A 24,675-nucleotide genomic window follows, 5' to 3' on the forward strand; every position below is an offset into this window, starting at 1 on the left:
AAATCAAGGTCAAAGGTCAAAATGTCAGAAATAAGACTTGCATCCATTTTTTGAGAAAATGTGTCATTAAAGTGAATATAAAAACATATATTTAAAACATTTTGACACCAAAATTAATTATCTGTGACTAGTGGTTCTCGAGATATAGGGTAATTATAAAAAATGGCCGCCATTTTTAATTATGCAAATTAAGGGCTTAGATGGCCGAATTTCGCTTGGGATCCGCCATATTCGTAATCAGCGAGGTCGAAATATCCTAAATCAAGTGGATCCCAGCTTCTACCCAAAAATGCTTCTTACACCATATTTCAGAGGAAATAGAACTTGTCTATAGCGGTTTCGTTGCGGAATGTCATCATGTTCGCAATTAAATCATATAACATATAATTAATAACAATTACGTTACATAAGAAGACAACTTAGGGCGTTTACCGCGTTAACGTGACAAACTCAACACAATCGATTGTTCACTGCATGCTGTACAAAGTAGGCAAACACGGCAGCCTTTTTAGCTACATACGATCTACGTATTTGGGGGTCAATTTAAGGTCAACCTGGATTTTACGAATCACATTCTTATCGGTCCCGTACCGTACTAAAATGAAGGTTCTAACCAATGACGTCTGTTCGATCATTGGTTGATTCTAAATCCATATTTTACATACCGCCCGCCCCATATAGCCAAATATGGTATGATAACATACGTCATTCTTATCAGCTGTTTACTGTCTGCAAATCGATTTTTCACTTGACAAATACAGACTTGGGGCAAATCTAGTAAAATAAAATGTCTGTATGCCGAAATATAGCAAGGTTGTCGATGCTCAAAACAGCATGTTATAAAAGGACTTTAGCTACCAATACTGGTTCTAGAGAATCTGTTGCAAAATGTGTTGGGGAAAACCAGAAGCAACGAGAGAACCTTGCTGCAGCCTTCCAGGGACTTCACCATGTCGGTTTGTCAGAAGGAATCGGAAACCACTTATCAACTAGAGCGCCTGCGCGAGATGGGCAGACTTGTAACATGATTCTGTTATCGCCCTATGGATTACATTGGAGTGAAGTATGTACTACGAAGAACTACCGGAGCCAAAGAGGCTAAATAAACTACCAGAGAGTAGAAACCTGTTTAGAAATGCTTATTAATGACGTATTAACTGGCGTAACTGGTAACAAAAATCAAGTTAAAACGGTTTATTTCATCAGCGACGCAATTATTTTCAGTCATCCTGTGTCTGTCTCTAATGTGTTGTGTATTCTCTGGGGTCAACTATGAGGCGCCACCGATGCTTAAAATTATGTTTAGTTACTCTCAGCATGGAGGTCTCTATGTTCTCGATGGTGGTTCAGTTACGATTATTACAGTCAATAATTTCATCACCAGATTTCTTTCCAGATTTTTAATCACATGTCATACTGATAGGAATGTGACAGTCTATAGCTTACATCCAACATTTTTTAACTTGATTTTGACCAGTTTTCCTAAAGTGATAAAGTGATTGAAATCTATACATCATAAATTAGCAAAGCAAGCGGGGTTATTTTCCAGTATAGTATAGTAAAATTGTGTTTCTATAGATATAGTTAGTACTGTAGGCTCGGTTGTTCTCTGCTGATACCTATATGTACACCTTAAAAAGAATATTAATTCTCTGCAGCGGTGGTGCCAGGACCTTCCCTACGCAGAGCAGGGGAGGCGGGTGGTGATATGCGAAACAAGTATCGCTGCTAGGCTGGGGCCAGGGGGCGAGGCCTCCGGAAGCAACGCGTTCTAACATAATTTGATGCCGTCTGAAATGTAGGGCTACTACAGGTAATAAAATGCATCATAAAAACATTCGCGTAGATCAATCGCGCCAGATTTCAAACATTTTGGCAATATGAATGTTTTTTTTAAACAAGGTTAGGCCTACTACAATTTATTTAATCTTGTAATTACATTTATTAATAATCTTGTAATATTTCTGGGAGATCTTTTAATTCCAATTCAGAAAAGTTATAATTAAATTCATCGCATAAAGTTTTGTTCGTCGCCATAGCAGCTAGCGCTAAAAATAATATGCCATAATGCCAGCAAGATAAGAGCGCGCGAAAGCATAGCCAACAAGGTTAAAGGTTGTTGAGCATGTGCAGTAAACAATATATTATAGGCACGCGACCGCTTTGTTGTAAACGACGACAGTTAATTAAAACAAAGAATATATATATTCTTTGATTAAACTGTGTTTATTTTGTAACATTGTGGGCGGTCCGCACTCTGTCGGTTTAGAGTCATGGAAATTCAAAATTCTTTAATCATCCCACATGGGGCAATTCAAATAAAAAGTTCTGGATTAAAATTATTTTACAAAATATCACAATAAACACAGTACAATATAACAAGAGTCAAAGTTCAAGAATTTAAGAGTCGGATGGCCACTGGCAAAAACAAATTTTTTTGATATCAAACTGATGCATATCCTTCTATTCCTTAAACCGTGGTGTGGGCAAATAAGACAATTTTGAAAATTTAGAGCTGCAGGTCTTCATAAATTGCACTATACTTTTTTTTTGCGTAGACCATTTTCCGTCTGGAAAATCAGTTTAGATGTTGTTGGCTAAACGAAAATGTCATGTTTTTACCCTACAATCCTAAACGTCTACTTTAGATACCCCACTGTAACTGAGGGTTAATCGTAATTTTAAAATTGGTGAAACAGCGATTGGGAACATAGAAATATATCGTGTAACTAAAACTGTGGGTTCCAAGATTAAGCTATGGAAAAGCCTGTCTGTTGTGCACCCTCGATCCTTAAGGAACCCATATAAATTTGCCAATGAACCAAGGGTAACTTCTGGATTCTCTATGAATGCATGCCCTTTATTGGAAATACATGGATAAGTAGATGAAACTGTTTGTCTTATATGGATTCACCCGTATGGGAAAAAGCTACGGTTCTTAAGGAACTCATATCAATTTGCCCAAATGAACCTTTTGGGTACTCTTGCCATATAAATAGGTCTTGCATCGGATATATATCGATCGAACTGTGGGTCCCTTGCATTGGTCCATGTGGGAAAAGTACTCAATAAATCTTTAAGTTGGTCTGCAGCCCAAATTTTGTTTGAGACATATTAACTCTGTATTATGTTGTCCAATAACTTCTGACCATTCTGCTTAACTATTGCTTATCAAATTTTTCTGAAAGACATTGTACTGTATAGTAGCAGTAATAGTATCCACCTTCTACACCTCTTTGAATAAAATCCACTCTGATTGGCTCTTATGTACAGGATTTCAAAGCAAATAGTCACACTTGTATTTTTCAAACAGTATAATTGAATAAAAATATCTATTATAAACAATTTGCGCTTAGAAATCTCTATTCCATGTCTTATTTAGATGAAAAAAACATGTCAAAGGTTAAAATTACAGAAAAATGGCTGTTTCACTTTTTGAAAAAAATGTTGCATTATGGCAAGTATAAACATACTGTATATGTGAACAATTTGACACCAAAATTGGCTCCCTACGACAAATATTTATTAATTTATGTTATTATAATATAGAATAACATTATTAAATTATGTCAAAGGTCAATAACCACTATTCCGGTCATTATCAAGCAATATCATCTGTTAAACTGAATATAAATGTATATATTGGGAACAATTTGCTCCTAATTTTAATTCTCTCCGACCTGCCGTTACTTAGATATAGTGAAAAGAGGTCAAAGTTTAAAATTGCTAAAAATGGGGTTTCCTGTATTTTACAAAAAAAATTTCTGTTAAAGCTAATATAAATATATACATTTTGAACAATTTGTCAACAAAATTATCTCACTACGTCCAGTATTTCCAGCATGTTTTATGAAAATAACGGCCATTTTGTTTATGCTAATTATGCAAATTGCTCAATGCTGACAGCCGTCTTGTAAAAAAATTCTTCATTCTGATGGTATCGAGAATCAAAATCCATCAAAAAAAAAACTATAGAAAACATTGCAAGGTTATGGAAAAAATAGGCATTTGGCTGCTGGACTATTAAAGTGTAATAGCCCTCCGACGTACTTACGATTGTGTCTCTGGCGCCTAACCCACATTTTATTATTACATTTAAGGTAACCGCTAGTAGCTTGGTGGGTATTGACATTGAAAATGGAAACATTGTAGAAGGCTCGGGTACACCGGAAGCAACATGTCTACACATACACTGTGAAGTTTACAAAGAGGCTATCAAAAATAATGAAAATATCAATTCAGTCTTTCATGTGCATCCTCCTTATGCAACTGCTCTAGGTAGGCTTACAATGTTACTGATATAGACTATGATTTATGATGTGTGAAATTAGTATTTTGTGCAGAGTAGGACTACACATTTTAATTTCTATTGAAAAGGAATAAAAAGCAATGGAGTGTCTGTATAAAGGTAGGTTGCAAAATATTAAAATAATGGATATGTTTTTTAGGGTGTCATAAAGATCCAACACTTAAGATGATAAGCCAGAATGCTGCCGAATTCTTCAACAATATCGCATATGATAAGGGTTACGGAGGTTTTGGAAACACTGCTAGCGAAGGAGCAAGAATTGCTGAAACAATGGGTACAAAATCTGTTATGTTGATGGGAAACCATGGAACCCTGGTAACAGGAGAACGGGTTGCAAATGCTTTTTTAACAACATACTATCTAGAAAGAGCAGCAATGATACAGGTATAATCAGTAAATTCAATGGTGAGAAGTTGGATTCTCTTCTTCCTTCAGTTCACAATACCCTGTACACATTCATCATGCAGTACTAAAGGCCTAGCCTATGATGTGCAATTTTATTAATTGCACATACATACATACATGGAGGTATAAATTGCATACTATTTTACTGCAATTGTAATTGGCGTGTTCTGCATAACGATCGATGTCGTGTGTACTGCAAAACAATTAGTGTGTAGGATCTACTATAACGATTGGCGTCTACTGCAGGATGATTGCTGTGCTCTGCATGATGAATCTGAACTGAAGGCAGAGGAGGCATTCCATAGAGAAGTAAGGTTAAAATATATGGAAAAGATAGAACTTCATAAGTCATAAAAACTTGAAACCCACGTACTCGAAAGGGGACAAATTGCAATCCAACTATTCTAGACCAGGTAATCGATTAGGATAGGAAGCATTTTCGAGATATAAGGGGTCAAAGTTCAAAATTATATATAAATTATAGTTAATTCTGACATAGGCAAGCACAATGGAAGAAATTTGGGAATCTCCGCCTTGGATACATACTTCATCTATCTCAGATGTACCGTGAAATGAAGATTTTATAACATTAGTTATTATAAAGGATTTTAAAACAAAATTTCTGATTTCATCAGTAGATTTTCAACCATACGCGGTAGAAGTAATTTCCAGGTTTACTGTGAGTTCCACAGGTTCACCTTGCAACTTCCTGGTTTCAATTAGAGATAAAGACCAAATTAAATATATTCATAAAGCATCGGAGTATTTGCCTATTACTACCAATTAAATAAAAACTAACATCACAAAATGTTATGTTTTTCATTCTGTTAAGACAATCAATCATACGCAATGAAAAGAGCACATTCATCATTATACCAGTTGACATACAGATACAGATTCATTTATTGTCCAATATAAATGGAAATTACAGTACTCATAAATGGCTTGCCTAAAATAAATAAATATAAGGGGACTATCTAATATAGGTCAAAGGTCAACATTTTAACAAGTGATATACTAAATAATGCAAGTTATCCAAACTTTGAGCGATGATCATAAATGTAATCACATTATTTGATCAGTAAATATCTCCCTCTTATTGAGAAGCTAAAGTTTTTGAATTAAAATTTGTACTGGGAAGAAATTATTTTTTTAAATCACCCGAATGTGTGGTGTGATTGAAGAGGGGTGGAGGTTGGTGAGTATAGGGGGATACTGGCGTCCTGCAGGGGTTATTTAATCGGAATTGTATTAAATTAAAATTAAACCCGTCCTGGGGCGGGTATAATTGCTAGTAAATAATAAAACTAGATTTAATAGGTTATATGCATTGATTTAAATCAGGATAATCGATTTTTTATAAGAATTATATTGATTTTGTCATAATATTAATTATGACCATCTAGGTCGTGCCCACAGATGGCTCTCGAAACACAAAATGAGTCCAAATGAAAAATTTAAACAAAATTATGTTTTGTACAGGTATGTAACATTAGGGTTAAGAGATGAGGAAGATGGGTGCAAGAAGAACAATTTTTAAATATTCTATATCCACTCAGTAATGAAATATTTGTTTTATAAATAATATACCACTAAACACAGTAAAACATTTGTTTATTTATTTATTTATTTCCTTTATTGCATCAAATAAACAGTGATGAAGTTGACATAAATATTTTAAAAACTTTATCAAAGAAAAAAAAAAAACATAGTATAACCCAAACCAAACAAGTTACTAAAATATATCATAGTCCACAAATCAGTCTTTCAATGGCCATCATAGTACATCCAGTAACACAAACCAAAAGGGGTTCACAATTTGTTTATCATAACTCAGTTTCTGATCATTCACCAATCACTGAAAACTCTGTGGAAAGTAATGAAGTTTGTTGTGCGTTGTGTCCTGACTTTGGGGAGGGTGAACGATCTAACGCGTCGGAGCTGATGGTTGTGTGTGGGAGGTTTAGGTAAGAGAGAGTGTAATCTATGATCTTCTTTTTTCATTTTATCAAAGAATTTTCTTGACAACTTCTTGCGGCGTTCAGATAGTGTTCAGAGAGTGATGATATTATTAAGGTATCTGCGGGTATCAGCATACGAGGTACCATCGGGGCATATTATGTTACACGCTCTTCTTTGGACATGTTCGATTTGGTCAGATTGTGCTTTGGATAAACTCGGGGACCAAACAGCACAGGCATATTCGAGAACTGGTCGTATCACTGCTTGATAGTATCGGAGCAATTCCAGTCTATCTAAGCCAGACCTCTTGAGTTGTTTGAGAAAAAACAACCTTGGTACAACGCGCTTGGGTAAACCGTCAGCATGCGTCTGCCACGACAATTTACGGTCAAGATTGACACCTAGTAACTTTGCATGCTCAACACACTTGACTTCAGATCCATTCACAGTGATTGGGTCAAACTCAGTTGGTGTTCTCTTACATGTAATGCGTAGTTCAACCGATTTTTTTCTCATTCAGTTTCATACCATTGTCTTCGCATCATTTAAATATACTGTTCATACTATCTTGAATTTTGCACTCGGAGTTCTTATTATATCTTTGGTAAAAGGGTGTATCGTCCATATATTTCATAAGTGGCAGTGTTAATACTTTGTTGAAACTGTCACTGCCATAGTCGATTGAAAAAGTAAAATACATGTAACGATACACCACTACGACGTTTATATTTTTTTGTAATTAGTAATAATACAAATGTTCAGAAGCAACTGTCAGTAATAAAGTTTATTTTGTATTGTTTATATATCTAACAGTACCCACACACTTACAGTAAGAAATTTGCACTTCAAATGCAATAAAAAATATACCTAAAGTTTATCCACCAAGGGCCCATAAATTTACCTACTTGTGTTATTCACAATATATTTATACTGGGAGACTGAGAGATTGGAATGTTCCATTCATTGCCAATCAATACGTTTCATAAACATATATTAAATCTCTTAAAATAGTATTTTTTTTTTAAATTTGGTCTGTCAACTGTTCAACATTATGATGCTGTACTCGAGCTGTTCGACCTTTTTTCAGCTATTAAAAACAATTATCGTAGAAGGAGAAAGGTAAATGTGAAGCATCCTCGAGTTTTTGCGTGTGGGTATTTTTCAAGATGGACATATATTAGACAGTGTATACCATGATCGGAAAACACCCCTATTTGGGGCAAATCGTTGAACCTAAATTCGTTTTAATTGTCAATAATTAATTATCTAACTCAATTTAATTAGCAAACAGGGTTACATCAGGTGTTAAAATCAGTACCGAAAGTATGAACCAACATTAGGCCTATACTATCGAGTAAAAATAATAGAAGTAACGCGTCATTTACCAAATTTTGCCCTTACGTCAATTTATATATTAGATATATAATAATAATATCCTGGATTTATATAGTGCCTAATGTTGTGAAACCTCTAAAGAGCTGAACATTATTACCCATCATTTTTTTGGGATCAAACATGTATGGAAACACACTACCATAATGCAGCTAGTAATTCGTGCAAAGTTGTGTCTTGATCTAACCGGGTTCCCATTTATACACCTGGGTGGAGAGAGGCAAAAGTAAGTAAAGTATCTGGCCTAAGGATACAAGCAATGCGGTAAGAGTTGGATTCGAACCTCGATCTCACGATCAGTAGTCTAACGTACAACACACTGTGTCACACTCCAAGATAGGATCTTGGTAGCGCAAATACAATAGCCGATATCACTGCACATTGAGCCACTTTAATAAAAACAACCGAATCAAAGATCCCTCAACGTATAATGTCATAAACCACAATTGAGACATAAGTTACCTTTTCTCTAGATTTCATTATAAATCATGCGTATAATCTATACACTAAGAAATAAAATTGAACAAACAATACGGATATTAAAAAAAAATCTTGTATCGTTCCACAAGGTGAGACACGATCTCGGTACCTTGAATGCTATAGATGTGAGCACAGACCACCGAGCCATATACAACTGACAAAGATTCATGTGTACTTGTATTGACTACACAGTAACTACTTTGGTGCAGATTATTACATACCGCAATGAATCATCATTTTTTACTATGATGACATCTTTAACTAGAGGGTACTCCGAGAGTACAAACCTCTGCCTACTGTAAAATTCCGCTACATAAAATGTCTCCGGAAAATATATATATATATTTTTTTTTTTTTTTTATTACCGTAGTTCTAAGTGTAAAAAGGCTAACTGCACACTACAAAGTTTTGGATGAGAGTTTGGTGTAATGGTTTTGTATCCAGCCTCTCACAGTTGAGATCGCTGGTTCAAGTCCCGCTGAGGGTTTTTTTTTTTATTATTTTTTTATTTCTTTTTTTTTGTGGACCTTGATCTTTGACCCTGACCCTTCAAAATTTAACCAAAATTATATGATGAGTCATTGATCATTGTGGCTAAGTTTGGTGAGAATCGGATAAAAACTGTAACCTCCAGGCTGTTCACAGACACACACACAAACACACAAACACACACACAAACATACAGGGGTGAAAATAAAACCTCCTTGGCGGAGGTAAAAATTGTAAAAAATGATGCACTTTCAAAGTATATACTTTTAACTTTAATATATGAACATTTTAAAGAAGAGGGTTGAATACAAACATGAAGATATGAATACAAACAATGTGATTTCGTTAAATCATGCATATATTTTAATCAAACTTTATCAGAATCACAGAGGATAGGGCATAGGCAGACCTAAGTCACCCAGTCCACCCCATTCACCCACCTTTAATTTCAACAATGCAGTAGGTTTACTTCACCATTTCAATTCACAATTTCTAGGACTCTCATTCACTGATCTCCATCTCTTTCTATTAAATTCAAAATCTTTTATTGTCCAAAAATTCATAAAAGCAAAAAATTGGAAATTTGTTGTTTGACATTGATCAACTTAAATTCAAGATCATTTACAGGAACGTTTAAAATTCTACTTGATTTACGCACAATTCTAAATAATCTTCCTTTATCTTTTGAGGCCGAGTGAGTGGCCGAGCGGTTAAGACAGTGGAACCGTAATCCATAGCCATAACATCAGCAAGGGTTCGAGGCTCACTGATCGCTCCATGGTTCTGGTGGTAGAACAAGTCTTCTCGGATAAGGACTATAAATTGAGGTCCAGTGTGCATATTGCTTGTGTGCACTTTAAAGAACCTAGTACATCTTTCGAGATGTCACTAGTTCACACACACACTGTCGTGGACAGACGTAATGGGGCGCCGTAGTTGGTTAGAATGTTGTTGAAAAGGTGTAACATCTAAGTCCACAGCGGTCTGCAGTGATCTTCATGAAATAGCGCTATATAAATGTCGCATTATATTCTGTGTTGTCCTTGAGTGTCCAAATATGTTTACTGAGTTCAGTTGAATTTCTAGAACGTGTATGACGTTGATGATGAGGTGTGATTTCTGTATCATGTTTTAAAATCATTTTCAGTGAAGTGGCTGCAGCATCTTCTGTTTCTCTGTGTACCCTATATGCAAATTGCATGGGGTCCACTGATCTGTATTGGCTTTAATATGATTACTAACAAGTTTCTCCAGGCATTTCATAAGAGATGTTAAGGAAATAGGCCTATAATCATTAAGTGTTTTTTGTTGTTTTAGGAATGGGTACAATCAGGGAGTGTTTCCAAATAGCTGGTATAGCATATTCTCTTAGGGAAAAAATTGTTTTAAAACATAACCCAATTGGGCAGGGCATCACACTCGTTTAGTAGCTTATTAGCTTTAATATTCTTTAAAAGTTTTACAATATCAAATTCCGAGATGGGCATCATGTTTTCTGCGTTGATAACTATGTCTTTACATGTATCTTCTAGCTCCGTTTTAATACGTACATAGAATAGAATCAATTTAGGGATTCAGCTAGTTGATTTGAATTGTAGCCCTGTAATAATTTAGGTCCACATGTTTTGTTATATCTTTTCAAGCTTTTCTAGTCTGCCTATTGTTAATATTGGTATAGTTAAATCCTGGCAGGAAATCGATGTTACAGTTTCAGCCAGTTCGGCAATGCTGAGTGATGGATCAATAAAAGTGTCCCAGTCAGTCGCTTCCAAACATATAAATGATCTTGGATTAGATTCGTCACTGCAATGGATTATAAACCCTAGAGAGCACAAAAGCAATGTTGAAGCTTGTAGAAAGGTTTCTAAGAATATGTTTGTTTTTTCATTGACAAATTTTGCAAATAGTATACATGTTTCAAATGTTTTGATCAAATTAATCAAATCAAATCTTTATTTGTTCCATATATAATACTGTATGTGTACATGATTACCTTTCAGAAGGGACCACCAGAATTTCTTTCCTTTTGAAAATATTAAGAAAATATTGCCCGTTTCCCTAGTTGACGACACATTTACTCAGATCTATACTTGGTCAATAATGCTTCAGATTTTTAATTTCATTGAATAATAAAAACTGGAGCCCACAACTCACTACACCAGACAGACCACAATTTTTATCAATCACATATTGTTAGTATGCTTCAATATGGTTGCTAGCCACAGATAGTTTTCCTGTACAACTTCAACTTATTATCTTCTTAAAACATTTTCCTGTGTATACTGTAGTACACATTTTTTTTCTGAAGAGAAAGAAAACCTGTTTATAATAAGGTCTATTTTCCCAAGGTGCTTATAATACTGGACAAAAACTCATCTGACTCTCTATGTGTCTATCTAACAAATGTAAACATCTAAATATTTTCATTTCAATTCAAGCTTATTCATAATAAGATAATAGTATTAGAAAACAATAGAGTAAAGGATAAAAATGAATGGACATCAAAAAAGCAATGCTTGTATGACTGCGTTCACTGTAAATATAATATCTCTTCCTTTTTTTTGAAAGAGGAATCAATCCTGGTGGTCAAATCCTGGTGGTCACGTATAGAGAACTAGGCAATGGCAAAACATTTACAGAATTAGTGTCTGGTGTCTGAAACATGTGAGCTCTACAACAAAAGTCAATTTAGAATCATTTTAATGTTAGCAATGCAAGAATATGCCCTTTTGGTGAACAGCCTAGTGTTTTGATAGTCCAGAAAATCATGGACATGGGTTCCATATTTGTCTATTCACTGGGTTGGTACTGTATGTACATATTCTGGATGTACTAGTTGACTACTATGTTCTGATTGCAATGGGGATGCAAAAAGTGATAACTAATAATATAGTAAGATTTGCCAGACACTTATCCACCAAAGTGCTCAAGGCGCCTGTGAAAAACCAATGGAAACTAATCCATAAACTTTAAAAAACTACCAAATCTAAACAAAACCCACATAATTGCATTTCGTTACCAGTTAAGGTGCAATGGCTATCTATTACATAACTAGGTATTCTCAGTTATCCGAGTACCTAGACAAAAAAAAACCAAAATTATATTATTGCCAACAAAGAAACAGATCAAATAATCAGATAGTTTATTGCCTCAAAATAATTGCAGGCCTGCAACCATGTTAATATGGCCAATCGTTGCAAAATTAATTTGTAAAAGTTGTGCTTTAACAATTTATTTTATTTAATTTAAGGTCAACGTAATAATTTTTAACAGTCTGATTTGATTAATTACAGTATTATAATATTAATCAAAATTATAATGAAATAACATAACTTTACTGATTACTTTTAAAACCATCGATATCAACTTTGCATTCATTTGGTAACTACCTAATACGCATATTAAAACTTAGACCTTATGTCAACTGATGAAATGATGTGTATGTGCTCTTTTACATTGCGTATGATTGAGAAAACATCCAATTTGATGTTAAATGTGTTGTTAGTTTTTATTTGGTTTTATAGGCGCACGTTCTATGATTGGTCAATATTGATATTTGACCCCTAATCGCAAAGGATTTTTTTTCATAAGGTGATTGAATAGGTACCTATAATCATAAGAATGTAATATAAGTCAAAATTGTGCTTCAATAAATTGGTTATAATACATAGGGATAATAATACATTGTTGAATTGGTCAATTTTGAAATTTGACCCAATATCTCGAAAACGCTTATATCGCTTACCTTCAGATTCATAATCTATGAACATTTCTGGTTTAGAAACATTGGATGGCAATTTGTCCCCTTTCGGATGGTGATATCCCCTCTCCTGCCACCAGACTATTGCTATCATGTCTGTTTTTTTATTTAGATTTTGGCACAATCTACTGGTGAGGAACTTGTAGAGTTGGACAATGAGGTAGCTGACAAAGTTCGACAGGTTTCAATAAAAGACTACAATTTCCACTCAGACCTATTTTTCGATGCCATCAAACGACTCATTAAAAAGGAATATATCAATTTTACTAACTAATACAATAAAAATACATATACTGTATATATATATACTGGGTGGGAAACAAACGTAATCAATTGTTATTTGGTAGGATAAGCTGTTAATAAAGTATCGTCACTAAGGGCTTATTTCTTAATTCTGGCATATTTCCCGGCCAACAGTTGGCTCTTATTTCCTATACTCATTCGTCCTCACATTGAGTTGAAAATGTGATGTTTCTTAGCTTAGGTTAAGATACCAATCATTAAAGTAACATTTTTTTTTTTGGGCAGAGAGTTTCTCTAAAACGTGAAGTTGCTGTAAACTTGTCTTTTTAATGTTGTCAGAGTTGCACAGCGTGACTTGCGTGCGATTTAATGAACTTTCTATGAGTGATTATAAATTAAAAACAAGAAGAAATTTTCTATTGAAAGTAGTATAATTTATGTGGAGTAAAATTCTCATGCACCGCAATGAATTACTTGTGGTTGTTGTCATCATATGGCCGCCCAAGTATTTTAAAATAAGATATTTTCACTTTTGTCATAGCTCACAGGACGTATCTTGCTTATTCGTGCCCGATTTTCTCTCAAATTTGACAAGTTTCTCCCATTATTTTATTATTTTGATGTCATCAAGTCTAAATGTTTTAATGACGTGAGTTACATAATTTTACTCTGTATAATTGAATCATGGCATACTAAACTGTTTGTGCTCATACTGTTACGTACTTTGATCACTTATGCACTTGTCAATTGTATGACCCACTATACGACCCCCGGGAGAGGTGCGTCATTTGTCCGATGTGCGTCATACTTTTGAATACCATGACGCACCCATGCGTCAAAAAGGTGACTTACCTTTAGGTGACCATGACACACCCATTTTGACGCACTGTGACCATGTTGTTTATGATATGGTGGGTGGTAAAGTGACGGACATTGACACACCTTGTTCATTGATGTGACGTACCATCTAGGTTTTTTGACGCACCCCTGCGTCAGTAATTATTTGTAAATGACGCACCCATGACGCACCTCTCCCGGGGGTCGTATAGTGGGTCATACAATTGACAAGTGCATTACTGCTGGAATTGGTGCATTACAAATTCGTATTATTATTAATGCTAGAGAGTTGATTTTTTCACAGCCGTATTCAGAATGTACATATTTCTATTTGCTCTAATAATACCATGGAGCTATAAATAGCTCCATGATAATACATTTTACAAAAAAATGACCGGAAATATGACATTTGACCCTTGACCCCATTTCTCAATATTGCATATTATAAGAAACTGCAATTGTTGTATTCGATTGGGAACTTTCGTTGTCAACAGAAAGATTCGTTGAGTACTTATTGTATTCGAATTGTAAATTTGTGCTCAACAGAAAGTCATTCGAATAGAAAACGTTGACAACGAAAGCTTTTTCGTTAAGAACAATCTCAACGCTCAAAATACTCCGTTAAAAAGTACTCAACGGAAAAACTACTCAACGGTCCACTCGAATACGACAATTGTCACTTTGTTCTGCCCTCAAATGACTCGTAATCGTATACAAGTTTCTATTAGCCAACATAGGACTGTTTAGTAAATCTCAAAATTACACCTGTATACCTCGAAAGTATGCAAATTATTAGTACAAGTTAAATGAAATGCAAATTAGGTTCCTATATATTGAAAACCGCTAAGGTTAGATAATGCGACTAAAAAAATGTCTATAGAGAAAAAAAATGGTGTACTGACGAGCGAGGTCTTTATGGAAATTCTTTGTCATTACCCTTCTTGTCTTTACGATGGGAAGTCATACACAGACAGAAACATAAGGATTAATGCATGGAAGACAATAATTTCACAGATAAAAATGCCAGAAAAACTAGGCCTATAAACGCGTCAGAGATAAATTTGTAAAGTGAGTTGGCTAGCCTTCTATTTCTAGCGGATTAGGCCAACTTCGGCCACAGACAATTTCGGCCACAGACAATAATACTACCATATCTATGGAACGCCCATAGTGCCATTGATAGGGGAACAATGAGACACGACAATGTAATACAGGATTATCGATTTCATTGTGTTTTACTTTTGTTTTTTGTTTTTACACAGGAAAACACGGACACAGACAAACTTGGCAATTAATTAATTAATTAATAATGAAAATAAAATACGAACACGTATTTTGTAGCTAGGTGGCAAGATGAGATAAGAAACGAAGAATTACGTAGATACCGATATTTCAGAGTACAAAAAATACAATACGGTGAAAATTAAAATGTATAGTTTTTACAAATAAAAGAAATGAATTGAATGAGGCCTAAGTGATACTAATTTTTGTGTCAGGGTACAATAGAAATGATGTATAATATAAGAAACAAAGATTTACTAAAGTGATAATTAAATGTTTCGGTAAAGAATTTCCGTAGTAATTACGGACGTTCCGAACTTTGAAATAAAAGTGTTTAATTGCTTCTTTCTGCAAATTTCTTTCATATTTTCTTTTCTGGAGTGTGGTTTAAGCAACACTGTTGTACAGTTTAGTGGATAAATGAAAATGAATTTTTTCAATTGTTGTTTTACTGATTTATTGAAAAATAATACAATTCAACGTTTTGCTCAATATATTTATAGCAGCAATTATTAATTGATAATAGGCCTAGTAATTAGTTTGGGGACCGTTCCTCTGACGTTCGCATTGAACGCAACAAATGTTATCCTTAGTCGCATTTTTATCCGAATTATTACTCATTTTGTTTGTATTGACATGATATGATATGTTCATTTATTCTGTGCATGTTAAAATATGTTAAATGCATATCGCCGCAAATTACTCAATTATTATTTTTATGTTGGGTCTGATATGTTCGTTTTATTTATGCACCTGTGTTCTTAAGACATGACCTGAGCTCCATGATAAAACATTGAATTACTCTTGTGTTGTATTAAAAACCAATCAAATGAAGACGACAAAGTTTTATTAAATTTATTTTTTTTCATCACTAATTTTCTTCTTGATTCTGCTTGTATTGATGTGTAAGTTCCTGATATTCCTCTTTGTTCCTTAGGTCACCTAAGCAATGGAAGGAAAAACGTTTTAATTAAACTTCTTTTTTTTTCTTAGCATTTCTTTTTTATAGCCAAACTATTAATACGTCTGTACTAAGAGAGTATTTAACTGTGTCACACTGACAGTTGAATTTGTTTTTCGCCAAGACTCCATGATACAACTAAACTGGAATGGAAACAACAAATCTAATAAATGCAAATTGTAGTGGAATAACGTTAAGAATGATAACACTGTAATGTGTTGTAATAGTCATAAAAAATACTATACAACAAAGCATGAGATGCGATAACTAATAGCAAAAACAATAGCATGGTCTAATATATGCGTGAATGGCGCGCCATGGAGGGGGGTAGTAACAAAGTGCGAGGCATGCGCGGCAAGTCACAAATTTATGCGAGGCATCATTTCTTAAAATTGCGAGGCAGAAAATCACCGAAATTGAAGTAGCCTAGGGGGTAGTAACTACGGTGGCCCACAACTGTCACGCACACTATAACACAGAATCACACAATTAAAGAAGGAATTACACAATTAAAGAAGGAATCACACAATTAAAGAAGAAATCGCACAATTAAAGAAGAAATCGCATATAAACAAAAGAAAGCAAGAAAATATAAAACGAAATGCACAAATAAAGAAGAAACGCGCAATTAAAGAAGAGCTAAGCACAATTAAAGAAGTCCGCAACAAATTCGAAAGCTCCTCGCACAATTAAAGAAGTCCGCAACAAATTCGAAAGCTCCTCGCACAATTAAAGAAGTCCGCAACAAATTTGAAAGTACCTCGCACAATTAAAGAAGTCCGCAACAAATTCGAAAGTAACTCGCACAATTAAAGTACAGTAGTCCGCAACAAATTCGGAAGTACCTCGCACAATTAAAGTACAGTAGTCCGCAACAAATTCGAAAGTAACTCGCACAATATTAAGAAGTTCGCAACAAATTCAATTCCTCACCGCAAACGTATGGAACGCCTCCTCTGCCTTCAGTTCACATTTATCATGCAGTACACACCAATCGTCATGCAGTACACACCAATGGTCATGCAGTACACACCAATCGTCATGCAGTACAGCACCAAACATCATGCAGTACACACCAATCGTCATGCAGTACACACCAAACGTCATGCAGTACACACCAATTGTCATGCAGTACACACCAATCGTCATTCAGTACACACCAAACATCATGCAGTACACACCAATGGTCATGCAGTCGTGCATGCAGTAAACACCAATGGTCATGCAGTACACACCAATCGTCATGCAGTACACACCAATCGTCATGCAGTACACACCAATCGTCATGCAGTACACACAAATCGTCATGCAGAGTACACACCAATCGTCATGCAGTGAAATATTGCGTAATTTATACTGCCAACTATCGACAAAATCGAATATCACGTGACGTTTATTAGACGGCTGTAAAACTAAGACTATTTAAACTTCTTTTATGGAATTCAATAATTGCAATGGCCTCCTAGCCGCGCCTGTGTCTCGCATAATAAATTAATTGTATATATAAAAAACAGAGCATTTACAGAGATGTGTAGCGGTTAAAATAAGTACAGTATGTCAAGCATAAAAGAAAAGTCGATGGCCTTAGTTTTACAGCCGTAAAATGTGAACTGAAGGCAGAGGAGGCGTTCCATAGTCTACTGTACTTTAATTGTGCGAGGTACTTTCGAATTTGTTGCGAACTTCTTTAATTGTGCGAGGAGCTTTCGAATTTGTTGCGAACTTCTTTAATTGTGCGAGGTACTTTCGAATTTGTTGCGGACTTCTTTAATTGTGCGAGGAGCTTTTGATTTTGTTGCGAACTTCTTTAATTGTGCGAGGAGCTTTCGAATTTGTTGTGGACTTCTTTAATTGTGCGAGGAGCTTTCGAATTTGTTGCGGACTTCTTTAATTGTGCTTAGCTCTTCTTTAATTGCGCGTTTCTTCTTTATTTGTGCATTTCGTTTTATATTTTCATGCTTTCTTTTGTTTATATGCGATTCCTTCTTTTTAATTGTGTGATTTCTTCTTTAATTGTGTGATTCCTTCTTTAATTGTGTAAATATGATTTATATAGTGTGCGTGACAGTTGTGGGCCACCGTAAGTAACAAAGTGCGAGGCAGGGAAGGCAAGCGAGGCAAGTCAAAAATTTATGCGAGGCATCGTTTTACCATCATCAAAAAATGCGAGGCATCATTTTTATCATTTCCCAAAATTGCGAGGCAGGAAATCACCGAAATTGAAGTAGCCTATGCTAGGTACCTGCAACTTATGGTGACACGCCCCTTTTTGATGTCGCCAAAAAAGTGTGACCTGATATTCAGTTCGGGCTGAAGGTCCTTTTTTAAAAAAATCTTTAAAATTACTTCTGGTTGGCTAATGATGACATTATTGGTACCAAAATGTCAACAGAAAGTTGTTCTACTGCTGGGAAATTTTTTCTTTTCTTTTCTGATGTTTATTTCATGAGTTACAACGATTCGAAAATATACCTCATCAAAACACGTCTTTTTTCATAAAAAGTGAGTTAGTCCATTATTTTCATGTTTCAGTCCATATACTACATGCTATTACGATTATTTTGACATAAGTTTTGTGTATATTGATAGATGTTACAATGGAATTTTTAGATGTTGAAATTTTGTATTTTTCCACATGTTTACCTAGCATAGCATAGGATGTAGTGTTAACGCAGGGATGTATCTCCCTGGTTAAAGAATAGGCCTTTGACGGTCTATGTCGACTCCTTTGTATACATAATATATTTCACTCTAAATCACTCTAAATATGTTTTAAAAAGTAGGAAATAAAATAAAACAATGTTTGATTTATAACATTCAATTATGTTTTGGTACAGCGATTTTAAAAGATTGCAAATAAATATTTTTCATTAATAACAAAAACCCGTATGAATATTAGTACGCTAGGTTGTCAGTTTACAATGCGGCCAATCAGAGTGCGTGTTTTTACCCAAGCTGGTGTAGATTATGATTTTGTACTGTATAATGAAATTTGAAACTATTTTTGTTTATTTCTTTCAGGTACTGAATATCATTTGTATTTTTGTTTAAAAAGTATTTTTAATTGAAACTGGTAGGTTAATAAATACTATTTATTTTTACAACCAATACATTAAAATATTTATTTATCATTTATGATATAACATTTTAATATTTTATTCATAAATATATTATTAATAAATAAATATTAATTTATATAAACTAACATAGAAATAAAAAATTATATACTGTATAATTAATTTATTTTTCAATATAGGCTATACAGTTAAATTTGTTGAACCCAGGATGGAGGAACCTGGTGCGTTGACTCCATCCACTACAATTTATAAGAAATGAGTATGTTGATATCCCAAATAGTGAAGTTTTACTTAAGAATGGTCACATTATATACACCTTCTATGACCTTGGAAGAAAAATGCAGAATGATGTATCTGACATCTTTGAAGCCAGATATGGCATTAAGATATTCCTAAAACTTCAGTTAGGAATCTAATAAAGAAGTACAGGACGGTCCATTCAATAAGGAACAAAAAAGATTATAACAAATTGAAAGGCTTTTGTGCAGACTACTTTAAAAAGGATGTAAAATTACAGCCTACAGAACCTGCTACACCTGATACAACTTCTCTACCATCTACTTCTGTGCCATCTACTTAATATGTTTGGATTTGGGTGTGCAAGTATAGTATGTTTGTGAATATCAATTCGACTGAAAGACAATTTGTAATAATTTCGGGGGGGGGGGGGGAGGGGGGGTTGTCAGAGGGTAGGGGAAAAGTTGTTATAACGTAAATGGGTTTGGTTGTTGTTGAGAAGAGGTAGATTCATGTTTGGAAAAATAATAAATTTAAATAATAATTTTAAAACAATTTTTAAGAATATTGCACTTTTTTTTTCTTATGCATTGAAATGCCTAAACTATACTGATTTTTTATGGAAAAAAAACATTAAAAAAATTATAAAAAATTACCATGTTGACGAATTTTAATTATTTTTGTGTTATTAAATTTCTATTTTTTTCCTTCATTTTTTGATGTATGACTCGATCTGTTTCAATAAGTTTGAATTTTCATGTTAGGTACCTACCTACTAGGCCCGTTAGTTCCCTTTTGCACCTGCCTTGTATTTTAACTAGAAATTTGTTAACAAACTTATTTATCCTGAATACCATTACCACACCTTAGAATTAGTAGGCCTACTTTAATGAAGAAAAATCACATAAAAGTAACAATAAATCCGTTAAATTGGTGATTTTACAGACGTTTTTCTCGCATACTGTTCGCGAATTTCGCACACTCAATGTTCAATGTTTCGGGTTCTATGGAACCCCAAAAAAGCAAAATAAATTAGAGGGCTAAAAACTATTTGGTGAAAATCACGGTTTCGTTAACCTTTTAAAGAATAAAATAGAAAAATTCATCATAATATCCTTAGTAGGATGTCCTAGGTCTAGGCTAGGTAGGCCTAGTGATGTTGATTTAGGATCGATTATTATTCTTTGAAAACAGAACAGTATCAGCAGTAACATATTACAGCATTTTTATTGACAAATTAACAAACATATTGAAATCAAACGTGTTTTTCACCAATAAATGCATGAGAAATTGACGCTTTTTTAGTTAGTTTTAGTCCTCTATTATCGTTGCTATTTTGGCGCTTGTCAAAATTGTCTGAATCTAGCATTAAATTTGATCTGATTTTTTTTACATTTGTGGGCGAAAAAGTCTCTCTTTTTTTACATTTGTGGGCGTTATCACATTTGTGGGCGATGATCGTTTTCACATTTGTGGGCGGTGTTTTCACATTTGTGGTTGATGCGTTTTCACATTTGTGGTTGTTTTCACATTTGTGGGTGATGCGTTTTCACATTTGTGGTTGTTTTCACATTTGTGGGTGATGCGTTTTCACATTTGTGGTTGTTTTCACATTTGTGGGCGTTTTCACATTTGTGGGTTCAACAGCGCTCCATAGAAACAAAAATATTGAACATTGAAAAAGTGAAATTCACGAACAGTGTGCGAGAAACACGTCTGTAAAATCCTTAATTTAAAGATTTATTTATTACTTTTTATGTGATTCTTTCATTAAAGTACTTATGAGGCATACTTCTAAGGTGTGGTATTCACAATAAAATTTGGAGTCAAAATACAAGCGAAGGAAACTAGCGCCAGGTTTATTAGTATACATGGACAACAATAAATAAAAATCGTTCGTAATATACCTAGCCTATTAAAACAGGAATAGTGTATAATTATTAATAAATTATACCAATTATTATTATATCAAAATTGATTAAATTATTTTCTAGGTTAGGGCTAAGCATATTAGCTAAAGTTTAATTTTAGGCCTAGTATTACGATTGTCGGACGTAAGTCTTTTTCACACGCGCTCCAGAATTCACTTGCAATTTTTTTCTTTGCGGCATGTTATTTGATCGGCATATCAGTTACCTTTTATTCACTGCAGGTTATTGAACTTGTCCTGGTCATCGCTGTTCACTTTATTTGCGAGAGGTACACGTGTTGATTTCCTAGAGAATGGAATGTCAAAAATGTCTTTTGCACGCCGCTCAGAGCTGCTAAAACCACGTGCTATAGGAGGGGAATCGCCACAAGGCCGAATCCTCTCAGGGCAGAATCGTCCCGCTACCTGCTAAATCGTAAAGAGGGATTTTCCATCTCTCAGGTCTACCGGATCGAGGCGCGGGGTGTGTGACAAAATATTATTTTCACTCTGCTAATGCTATGTTCGAGAGGCATGTTAAATTAATTGTTAACACGCTTGAAATGCCAACAAGCATGACAGTCATTTGATGATTTTCGCTATGAACAGTTTGGGCACTTTTGTACGATATGACTTGAATGAAAAAAACAATCAAAATATAAATAATTGATTATTAGGCCTATAATATAGCATAATAGCACGTTAAGATATGCCTCGCACCTCTTTGAAATTGTAAAATATATGCCCCGCATTTTTGGAAGTGATAAAGTAATGCCTCGCACAAATATTTGGCGTGCCTTGCATACCTCGCTTGCCTCGCTGCCTCGCACTTTGTCAACACTCAGATGGACTTAGATTTAAAATATCTGTAATCTACTGTATTCGTCCATTGACAGCGTTGATAAAGAAGCTGCTAGGCCTCGACCGTATTACGCATACAGGGAATAGCCGTCTCTACTCCGGCGGCGGGCAGGCTACAGTATACTATAGCCTATAGGGCCTAGGCTACTGTAGCTAGCTAGCTAGGCTTCTTAGACGGTGACCAGGCACCACCTAAAACTAACTGTACATCAAAGTCGCATCTAGATATTCGAAATTGTTAACATAATTACATTAAAGATGTATTGTCCCCCTGAAAAAATAATTCTTAAACATTTTTTTTTGGAATATTCCATTTTAATGTAACATAATAGTTATCCACTTTCACAAAAAATTGGATCGAAAAAAAATGTATTTACCTAAAAAAAATGTAATTTAAAGCAAAAAATGGTCAAATTGGCTGCCAGCCAATGGAATTTTGGTTGAATTTTACCATTTATTTTGTCATTTTATAAGTGAAAACATGATTTTTTCGTTTTTTTTTTCTATTGAAGTGATTAACTTGATTAAAACTACAAAATAACATATTCAAAGTCTGATTTAATTAATCTTCATTTTTCCTGTTTTTGGGGGACAATACATCTTTAACGGTACAAATGAATCTCTTGAGCAACGAAATACTAGCTAAATTGCCTCAACACACTCCACTGGGACGCATCGTGATATTCTACAAACACTTGAATTTCATGTTCCCACCTAAATATCTCGGCTATTATAAATCGGATTTTTTTGGATAGTAGCTCAAAATAAACTGTAGACAATACTGAACATTATGATATACTGTATGTTTGCAATTGTAAAGTTACTTGTATGTGTCATTTTCGACCGTCTTACCTGTGTCTGTAAATAGGCTGGCCCGCCACAAGATTTGTATCTTCTTGGGCACTGCCTACTTCCTTTTATTGATACCTGTATACTTTTTTTTATCATCAATTGACATGTTTTATATTTTACTTGAATTTGTTATGATTACCTAATTTTATTGAAGGAAGAAATAAATGTTTAGTTGAATTGAATTGAATTGAATTTTACGTTTTAAAACTCACCATCCATTGCCCGCTGACAGTGTGAGGTCAATTTTTTACCTATTTTCTAAAGCACCACAGTGTTTTATTTGCAATTTAAGATCACTTGTAGGTCATCAATCATTTTGGATAGTTTCTTAAAAGAAAACTGAATATTCATAGATTCCTTACATACTTTTCTTATGAGCATTGGCTTAAAATAGACTGTGTCAAAATAGCAAAATCTATTTTGAAAAAATCTAAAAAATCCTCAAAAAGGCGGCAAAATTCAAATAGGGTTTGCCTGTGTTATCAAGCCTTCACTTGACAGACCGTTGGATTGTAGCTAAGTTTGGGGTTAATTTTTCATTATATAATTGTAAGTAGCATTTTAATTTTTATATCATTCTAATGTTTGATATATAAGGAACAATTGTTAGGTGTTATTTAGTTCTATATGTCGTGTTTTAAATTCACAATTGCCAAATTAATTAAGATACCTATGTTTGAAAGTCAAAGGTTAAAATTTTATAAAAAAATGGGTGATAGAAGTAATACTAGAATAAATAAACTATAAATTTATGTCAAAGGTCAATAACCACACTTCCGGTCATTTTCAGGCAAGATCTTCTGTTAAACTGAATATGAATATATATCTTGGGAACAATTTGCTCCTAGTTTTAATTCTCTCCGACCTGCCGTTACTTAGATATGGCGAAAAGAGGTCAAAGGTCAATAACCAAACTTCCGGTCATTTTCAAGCAAGATCTTCTGTTAAACTGAATATAAATATACATATTGGGAACAATTTGCTCCTAGTTTTAATTCTCTCCGACCTGCCGTTACTTAGATATGGCGAAAAGAGGTCAAAGGTCAAAATTGCTGGAAATGGGGTTTCCGGTCAATTTTACAAAAAATTTTCTATTAGAACTAATATTAATATATACATTGTGAACAATTTGACACCAAAATTAACTCAATACAATATAGCATGTTGTATGAAAATAGTGGCCATTTTGTTTACATGATAAACAGTATTTCTCAGTTTTAGTCTCAATAACTTCAATCTACACCCATGTCCACAATCAACTATCAAATAATTCAAATTTTTTTACACATGATCATTATATTGGAGAGATATTTTTAGAGAAGTTTCGTTACCATTGAGTGCTACCTTAATTTTTTTTTTCTGGTGTAAAAAATATAATTTTTTTGTTTTTTTTGAAAAAATGCTTATAAATTAGTATTAATTGACCAAAATTCATACTATAACCCAATATATACCTGCATAACTATATATCAAAATAAAGATAATTTAGTAAGCTATCATTTGATACTAAATAAAATGAGGTACATTCAAAATTCACAACGTTATTAAAACAATAACAGGCGTATCTCTAATTTGACACCAAATGACCTTTGACCTCAAAATGACCCCCTTTCCCCAGGT

The 24,675-nt window shown here is 34.1% G+C and overlaps 1 protein-coding gene across 1 annotated transcript; it reads left to right on the forward strand.

Moving 5' to 3' along the window:
* The first annotated feature begins 758 nt into the window (after positions 1 to 758).
* LOC144848639 (putative aldolase class 2 protein CC_1201) lies at positions 759 to 16,197 on the forward strand. The gene is made up of 4 exons (XM_078705463.1): positions 759 to 1,063; positions 4,101 to 4,278; positions 4,449 to 4,693; positions 12,910 to 16,197. Exons 1-4 carry the CDS (start codon positions 788 to 790, stop codon positions 13,069 to 13,071), a joined length of 861 nt encoding a protein of 286 aa, XP_078561589.1. The 5' UTR covers positions 759 to 787; the 3' UTR covers positions 13,072 to 16,197.
* The last annotated feature ends 8,478 nt before the right edge of the window (positions 16,198 to 24,675 follow it).

This window comes from Antedon bifida, chromosome 7 (assembly GCF_963402885.1).
Source record: "Antedon bifida chromosome 7, ecAntBifi1.1, whole genome shotgun sequence".
Classification (NCBI taxonomy): domain Eukaryota; kingdom Metazoa; phylum Echinodermata; class Crinoidea; order Comatulida; family Antedonidae; genus Antedon; species Antedon bifida.